The 9,327-nt window shown below is 38.3% G+C and overlaps 1 protein-coding gene across 1 annotated transcript; it reads right to left on the bottom strand.

Moving 5' to 3' along the window:
- Nucleotides 1–6,227: 6,227 nt before the first annotated feature.
- Nucleotides 6,228–6,980, bottom strand: LOC143892104 (uncharacterized). Its single transcript, XM_077396570.1, has one exon. It carries the CDS (start codon nt 6,978–6,980, stop codon nt 6,228–6,230), a length of 753 nt encoding a protein of 250 aa, XP_077252685.1.
- Between the last annotated feature and the right edge of the window lie 2,347 nt (nt 6,981–9,327).

The following is a 9,327-nucleotide window of genomic DNA, read 5'->3' as shown; positions in this document are numbered from 1 at the left end:
AACCAATTGATTCCAAAGATTGAGCGAGATTCCAAGGCTACTTTCCTCCTTGTATCGATTTCTCCCACAGCGAGACACGCCCAATTCAATTATTTGAGGAGTAAAAATCCACGCTTAAATTTATTCAAGGGTAATGATGAAGCCGACCAAAACTAGGGGTTTTTTTTTTTTTTTTTTTGTGATGCTTTAAAATTGTTAGAGTAATTAGGGTTTAAGCAATGATGCTTAAAGCATTACACCCAAGGTATCTAGTTTGGAATACCAAGTTTGTTGCCTCCAGCCCCTATATATATTAGATACACTTGGGTTTTAATAGGTTAGTGGGCTCTAGCCCAAATAGGCCCACTACACCGGTCCATTATCTTATTGGGCTTATATTAGAACATACATGGGTTATATTATATACCCAACAAATTTTTCCTGCTTTTATTGTTGGAAGAGAATCAATACCCTAATGTTTAGGTTGCGAATTCATCAAATGAGATGGTCCTTGTAAAACCACAAATTGCTACATCAATTAGATTTGTAGGCCAGATAAGAGAACAAAATCCAGGGCTTGTCTCAACCAGAAAAAAAAAAAATATATATATATATATATATATATATATATATATATACATATAAAAAGAGGAATGCTAAACTGAAAGGAGCCCTTATAATAAACTCAGACCCAAGGGTGCTCCATAGGATGCACATCACGCGACCGGATTTATATCTCCTTTAATTTTATATTTTTCAGTGCCCTTACGACTGTATCTAAAGAGGCGCTCTTGAGACTGGATTTTTACAGAGGTGCCCTTCAGATTAGCATTCCTCAAAAGAGAAAAGACATTTTTTTTTAAAAAAAATTGCTTGGTTTTTAAATGATAGAAATGGGTTTTGCTTACTTCATCTGTTAGTAAAGTGGGGCACCAATTGAGAGGATCATGGCAGCTAATTGGCAAAGACAAAGCAGAGAGACAGAAATCTCACAACATGGGGAAAAAGACAAGTACTTTATCTGTTATTCTAGTGCAGTTGATTTTACTAGTGTCGCTTCCTTTGCTTTTTTCCTTGCCTTTCTCAATCTGTATTAGATGTTTTTAGAAGCTATCTCTTGAGATCCAAGAATGCCTTTCTTTTTCATTACTCTGATACTTAAAATAGCATTTATCTGCTTAGGATAAAGTTACTTTATACACATTATTGTGGTCTTTTATAAACTTTTTTCTCCAAGGAACCCAAAGCCCTCAATATTCAAAGAGGCAGAATAAATTAAAGAAAGTAAATGATACTTACACTTCCTTGTTTTAATAGAGACACTACTTCATTTATTCTATTCTAACTAACTGTTAAAAGCTGCTGCAATTTCCAAAAGGGTAAGTTAAAGAAAGGAAACGATACTTACACTTGTTTTAATAAAGGCACTTCTTTCTTCATTTTATGCTTTCCTAATTAGCTGGTAAACCTGCTTTATTTTCCAAAAGGGAAATGATATTTGCATTCCCTTCTTTTTGTGGTGGAACAGGTAATTTTATTAAGAGGAATGATAGATGCAACAACCTTTATCATTCCTCTTTTATTAAACACCTTTTCCATTGGATGTTAAAACCTTTTAGGAAAGTGTAACAGCCTTTATCATCTAATTAGTGAGGTATTTAATGAAATTAGAAGTTTCTTTATAAAGGAGAGAACAGCTGTGTAGAAAGTCACTTTTATGAAATTAGGAGTTTCAAGGGAATGGCAAGTTTTAAGAAAAGCAAAAGGAATAAATGTGTGAATGAAATTTTGATATCTACTATCTCAATCTAGAGATGACTTGAGATGAAAGTTCGCATGTGGGAAAATAACTTTACTTGCCCTTGCAATGTCTAGTGCATTGGTCACATAAATTTGGGCCTTGTGGGCTGTGAAATTTGAAGAGGCAGGGTCTTTGTATTTTTCCATTTAATGAAAATATGTTAAGGTTATTAATATTGACACTATCATGTTTTGATAATTGCACAAATTCATCTTGTCTTTTCTTTCTAATTGGCTTCTGAGAACTTTTTCGGGAACTGTAACAACATTTGGCGACTATTTAAATAATCAAAGACAAAATGAGCTAGTACAATTATCAAAACAAGTTAGTGCCAACATCATCAGTAGCCTATAGATGTTAATTTCAACAATAATTGTAGAGAATCCGACCGATAAACTTCTGATCAAAACCGCGATCCAAAGCAAGATAAAATAAACCACACAATAGCAGCCACAAAGAACACATAATTTTTACGTGGTTCGGCAAAGCCTACGTCCATAGGCGATCCAAGAGAAATAAAGGCAATGGAGGAAAGAGAAATAATTTGTTCTCTTGTGTGCACTATAAGAGAGGAAGTCAAGAGGGGTTTTGTAAAGGGTTACAAGGGAAGGGTTTGAGAATCGATCAAGTGTTGGATCGATTGAGGAATCTATTGTAATCTTTGTTACTTCTTGATTCAAGCCAAGAGAATATCTTCACAAACCCTTAGGTTCTTCTTGATTTTTCTCCTTCTCCCAAAGAGGCACAAAACTTCCTTACTTTTTCTTCTCTTTCTCAAGAATGGAGAAAACGTCACTTTTTACTTGCCAAAAGCAAGAATCGATGCTTTCTATTTTCCTCCCCACTATGGTTGTGTGTATAGAAACCTCTAACCATGGGTTTTCCAAATCGCCCAATTATACTTCTTATTTTGGTTTTCTCCAAAATAGCAACTCTACCTCTATACGGTAGATGTAGGGCTGCAACTCGGGTCGGGCGGGTCGGGTTTTGAAGAACCCAGCCCTACCCAAGAAATATCTCGGGTCGAGTTTTTTTTTTTCGGAAAACCCACGATTCCCGAACCCGGCCCTACCCATGATAAATCTCGGGTCGGGTCGGGTTTTTTCACATTAACGCAATTTTTTAAGGAAAACTCTTGTTTGGCAAGGCAATTCAACTCATAGAAGCAGAAAACTCAAGCATGACAAACTCTTTAGTGCATTAACTAATAACTAGTCCAATGATAATAAATTGATGCATTACCAAATGAAAATGATTATACTCATATGAGATAAATATTATAAGCAATTGAGCAAAGATAACAGATAAATAATGAATCTGATTCTTTAATGCCACAAAGAAGATGACCATAAAAAACAAAAAAGAACAAAATTACTGGCCATGCAATGAAATTAAACATACTGGATGTCTTTAGTAGGCCGTGTAAGGAAAGTAAACTCACTGGACGTCTACTCGAGAGGAAAAAAACTTGTCACTGAACTTTTTTGTAATGGTCTTTTTCTATTTTCTCTCCTCTTGAAACCCTAGGGCTAAAGGGGGGAATGAAGAGAAGAGGGAAAGAGGCGTGTGCGTGGCTCTCGACCTTTCATTTAATCGTTTATTACTTTATTTCTATTTTTTAACTCTTGAAGTTTTAAGGGAAAAAAAAAAAACGCTAACTTAAGCAACTAGGGTCGGGTCGGGCCCCTTCAAACCCGGCTCGACCCGAGATTCATCCGGGTTTTGGAAACCTAAACCCAACCCGAAACCCGAGAAACCTCAACCCGACCCAGACTATTTTCGGGTCGGGTCGATGCGGGTTGGGTTTTACCCGGCTCAAGTTGCAGCCCTAGGTAGATGGATCTTGGGAAACAAGGCAACATCCCAACAGTAATAGTTCAAAAGTAAAAGCTTTTTCTCATGTCTTGAAATAATGCAATGTGTATTTTGTCTCCTAAACTAAATAATAATTTAAAAAAATATGGAAGGAGAATGGAATGCCTAGTAGTTTAGAATTTAAAAAATAAAAAATAAAAACAAATACCCCCTTGAAAAATAAGCTTAAAATCTCAATGATAGGAGCCAAAAGGGTTTTCCTATAGCAACATTATGACTAGCTAACAACTGAATACATAATAGGGAAAAAACAAAAGAATATACAAAAGGAATTGTCTGTTGGAATTGAACCCACCACGAAAATATCATTAGAACATGTTAAAGCAAATTTTCTTTAAAAATGGGCCCCTTTAGGAAATGAAGTCATAAAGAAAAAGTTCTTAAAAACTAAGGCAAGGAAAAGGAAACAAAGGAAAAGGGAGAAAATAAAGCTTTTAGCACTATCTGTTTTAAGAACAATATTGAAAAGGGGAATAGCGGTAACTTTGCAAATTTAGTATTCCCGCTGGTATCACATGAGAGATCCAACAACCACCCCATGAGACCTCTCTTAGTAGAGATGATGTTGACAGCCCAATTAAAAAGTAGACAACAACTACTTATAATTTTCTCTTAAAAAAATTAAAAAAGGTTAGTTAACGAAGTCCTACTGATCAAAAGCAAACTTTGGACGGAATTTTTTAAAATAATTAAGAACAACTGTAAACATGATTCGGGAGCCTAAGTAGATCTTAATCTCTGATGTTCATCACGGGGATAGAAATCCTTAGATAAGTTGTTCTTGGGATAGGCTGTCCTACTTGAATAGGTTTATCTAGAAATTATATTGTCCACTGTTCAAGATTTAATGTACGTATTAACGCAGTCGATCAAACTGAAAAGATTGTAGGGGAAGTGTACAAACTACAATAACCCTAGAATCCACTAAGGAAGAAGAAGAAGAACCCTAGAATCCACTTGGGAGAGAGAGAGAGAGAGGGATCTTTGTTGAGATATGATATTTTCACTCTCCCTGCATTACGAGCATGCTCCCCGTATAACCTGATTTGACGTCAAAAAGTGTTAAAGTTGCCCACTTTTCACGTCAAATCACGCTATAAGGGGAGCGTGCACGTAATGCAGGGGGAGTGAAAATATCATCGCCCTCTTTGTTTTTCTATTTCCAATATGAGGTATCAAATTCACGTGAATCACCACACATTTATAACAAAGAAAAAAACGGCAATACATGTTTTTTCTAAAACCTAAGGGGCCGTTTGGATACACGGATTTTAGAAACCAGATTTTAGTTTGAAAAGAGTGTAAAAGAGGGTTCATGATCAAGCTGCTGTATGCTATCCTGACAACGTTTCTTAGATTTCAAGTAAGAAATCCAGGTTTTAGAAATCTCTCCCGCATCCTGAGATTTCTAAAACCTGGAAACATGGGATGACCTGCTACTCTCTTGCTGACGGAAAGAAGGGCGAGAAATTAAAAAATGGCGGCGGGTTTGCTTCTTCTCTTATCTCTCATCTACAATTTTGAAGAAATCCCAGATACTAAAATTCACGTATCGGCCGTTTGGATACGCGGATTTTAGAATCTAGGTATTTAGTTTGAAAACAGTGTAAAAGATGGTTCATGAGCTTTCTAAAACATGGTTTTCTTACTTAAAATCCAAGAAACGCTACCATGCAGCAGCTTGATCATGAACCCTCTTTTTTACTCTGTTTTCAAACTAAAAACCTGGATTCTAAAATCTAGGTATCCAAATGGCCCCTAAGTGATAAAAACGAGAGGAGTTTCTCTCTTATGATGTGGCAAGAGGCTTGGGGTGTGTCGGCTACCTCGAGGGGAGAGAGAGAAAGATAAGGGAAGAGAGAGATTGGAAGTGGGTTGAAGGGATTGGCTGTGGAAAATCGCTAATCTTATGGATGAAATAAAATACACGTGTTTGTTTGGTTTGGTATTTGCTCTTTTCTCTCTCATTCCTAGAAACTCCAACGATTTGGCTGATCTCTGAGAACCAAATCAAGAGCTTCCAGCAAATCATTTTATACCCCAAGCCTCAAATCCTTATCAGTTATCTAACCCGTATTTTATCTTCATGGAATCCTGGACCACTAGAAAATGCCCTTCATTTCTTTTCTAATTACAAAATTAAACAAATAATTCGTGGTTATGATTAAATCAAGGTTTAAGATCTCATTAGATAATCGGTTAAAGCCATTCTGATCTAACATATTTTCCTCCATAAAACAGGGATTTTTTTGTTTTATTCTCTTTTTGAGTTCTGATAGCATGTCTTTTCCTGGCTTATTATGCTTTTGAATGAGAGATGGGAATAGAAAAAAACAAAGAGAGTACTGACAAAGATTTCTACTGTACATGAAAGAAAAGGAAATATTATTCAAAAGACCAAAACAGTGATATAGCTTTAATCCATGGATCCTTCTTTCTTACTTCATATTTACTCTCAACGGATATCAAACTTTACGAGATAGTAAATTTAGGAAAAAGAAAGATATTTTTATCTGCTAAGAACTTCAAATCTACCGTAATTTTCTTCTTCGGATTTATTGATTTAACATTTTTAACTCTCCTTCTGAAGAACGATGGCCATTGATTCCTCTTTCAGAAACCTCATCCGCTTAGCAATGAACGCCTCTATCGTGCGCTGAAACTCCTCATTACTCATAATATCTCTCTCCGAGTATGAATCCACCGTCAAAATCTCATCGGATTTCTCCATTTTCCGGCACACCTCTGTCTGCGATCGCCGGAGTTCTATTCCCGTTTTTTGCCTCTTTTCTGCCTCTAAGTTCTCCGACCAGCTCCTCTGGTACGGTTTCTTCGTATCCGTATCCCTGCATTCGCACGTGTGAAGATCCGTATCCGTGTACCTACTCTCTACACATACGGCCTTGTCCTCGTACACGATTTCCTCCTCCGGCCGGTTAGAGACCGGCGGTAAAGGAGATCCGGTACAGATCCGGTGGCGATTCTCGCTATTTTTGACGAACTCGTCATAGAGATCGGTGCCCGGGGAAATTCCGGCAGTATTGTTGACGGAAAACAGGCCGGGTTTGGCGACGAGAGTGATGACGATAGCGTTTCCGACGAAGAAGACGAAGTAAGGACTGACGAGGATGACGCGGAGGTGCCGGAAGTAGTCACCGGAGATACGGACGGCGATCGGAAGGCGAGTGTAGAACCAGGAGAGGAAGAAAAGAACGAGAAATATCTCGAGAAAACGGAAAATACCGGCGATCTTTCGAATCTGAAGGTATCTTCTCATCGCGCTCGTTTTCTCAGCTTTCACGGTACCGATCTCGAAGGAGTCCATCACAGAAGGGGAAATCTACGTGCTTCGTCTTTTTTCTTTTTTTTTTTGCTTGGAAGACGGAAAGAACTGAAGAAAAACCGAAAGAAAGCGGACTTCACGGCATCATTATACTACATTAATTAAGGCTTTTGTTATTTATTTACCTTGGAACCGTTTCTCGAAGCTGTAGAGAGATCTGTCCTTCGTCTCTTTCGAGTTCCAAAGCAACGAACCGACGATTTTCACCTGATTTTTCGCCGTTTGATCGAGATTGTTTACTGTTTTCCGGCGATTACTTACACCGTTTCGCTTATTTCGGTTTCTGATTCGCGGATCTAGCTCAATGCTACGATTTCATCTCTACTTTTTCCTCGATTTTCCTCAATCGGATGAGAAAAAGCAAGCAAACGAAGATAGAAGTAGAAAAAATGGGTTTGGAAGAGAAAAACTTCAATGCCGTCTCAATTTTCCGTCTTTTCGACGTTCTGTTCTCGCGATTCCTCTTTTGAAATGAAAACAGAAGAAGAAGAAGGAAGAAATGGAGAAGAGAGGTGAAGGGGGAGGGTAAAAATAGAGAGGAATAAAATCCGAAAGCTAAAAAGGGGGGAAAAGAAAACAAACAAAACAATGTCTGAGCAAAGGCTCTCTGAGTCTCTGACCCTTTGGCAAGAGGATGTTCCCTTTTTATAGGCGGAAGAAAAATGAATTTCATATATTTAAAATTAAATTATTTTGTCTTGTAGTACTGTTGTTAAGGCAATCCAACTCAAACCAGACGCGACCAGTCTCCGACCACGCGTACCATGGTTAATGTGGGCCCCATTTACATTCGCCAGCGTGGTCTAGTATCACACGTCCGATAGTGATCCGCACCTTCTGTTACAGTGACCACTAAATGGGGCCCACGTGATCCAAAACCGTCTGTTGCTTAGACCACTGTATTGGGGGGACCCACTTATAAAATTGTCTTATTTGACAACCCCACGTTTCTGATCAATGCGAACTTCATTGCTTATATTGATCGACTGGATTTTTCCTATTAGCCGGTGAGGATCTACATTGTGACCACTAAATGGGGCCCACGTGATCCAAACCGTCTGTTGGCTTCAATTCCATATTGACGGTGAAGATTCAATCTTAACAGTGATCGTTTGTATAGCCCTTCGATTGAGAGACATAGGTATGGCTCATTATTCGCTGGGACCCACCATCCTGGAATACACGCCTGTACGGCATGCAGACTGGGGTTGCTCTTTGTTGCACAATTTCCTCGGAACTACGCGGACTCTTCTGATCACGTGACCTGCTGGATAGCAGATATGATGATACGGATAACAACGTGAGAGAGAGAGAGAGAGAGAGAGAGAGAGAGAGAGAGAGTAGTTATTGACGAGTAGACGAGGAAAGTGGGGTCCGCTGATCCATCAAAAACCTATTTCAGAGAGTGTCAGACACGCGATCGGGTCCGTATAATTAAATAAATCGCCACCTGTGTTTTCTTTAATCTTTATTATTTTTAATTTCCGGCATTGAGGCGAGGCCACGTCCTCCCTCATTTTCCATTTTTCAATTTCTCGATTTCTACGCCTTTTTAAAATTCCTCCTAGCCTCCTAGGCAATCAACGTCGGAAAACTTTGCTTTCTCTCCTGATAATCCATTTGAATTAACTTGCGTTCCCGGATAAGCAAATCCCCACAAAACAGCCTCTTTTTTCCTTAGTAGGACCTTGACCTTGACAAGATAGAATTCCGGTGTTCACTTGTTTTCTGAGAAAGTAACAATCCTAAGTGAAAAATGTCAAATAATGATATGAAAATTGCTAAAAATGATGTGAAAATGTCTTTTCTCACAAGTGTGGGAAACCAAATCCCACTATTTTGGTCGGATTTGCTTTCTTTGGAAAACTAGTGAAAAAAGGTGAGCAAGCAGTTTCTCGGGGAACCTTTTCCTGCACAGTTCCTCCGCACATGAACAGGCGCGGGAAACCTTTTCCTACACAGTTTCCTTGGATTTCTGTTCCTAATGCCACGTCAGATTCCCAAGAAACATTTTCTATTCCTTTCCTGGGAAAAAACAAGTGAACAGTAACTGTTGCAGTTTTGAAGGCCGGGGAAAGGATGACTGGGATTTTCATCTTTCTGCATGTTTTGTCTCGGGAAAAGAACAATGACACTCTTCCATGCTTATCACGGCTATTTTTTTCCGCCATTTTCCTTTGATTCGTCTTTCAGAAATACCCTTTCCTTTCTATTTTTTACAAAAATTGCCACCCTTAATTTGGACTATATAATACACGAAAATTTGGTTTATGCACTGTATCGACCATTCAATTTCAATGCATGAATAATATGGAGTAAATATCGATCA

Source organism: Tasmannia lanceolata, unplaced genomic scaffold (assembly GCF_043159265.1).
Source record: "Tasmannia lanceolata isolate RefF3 unplaced genomic scaffold, GAP_Taslan_0.1 ptg000015l, whole genome shotgun sequence".
NCBI lineage: Eukaryota > Viridiplantae > Streptophyta > Magnoliopsida > Canellales > Winteraceae > Tasmannia > Tasmannia lanceolata.
The sequence above is the reverse complement of the archived record's forward strand: the minus strand, read 5'-3'. Positions and strand labels throughout refer to the sequence as shown.

Excerpts from the sequence above, each read along its gene's own strand:
- LOC143892104 (XM_077396570.1), bottom strand. The coding sequence starts at position 6,980 with ATGGACTCCTTCGAGATCGGTACCGTGAAAGCTGAGAAAACGAGCGCG.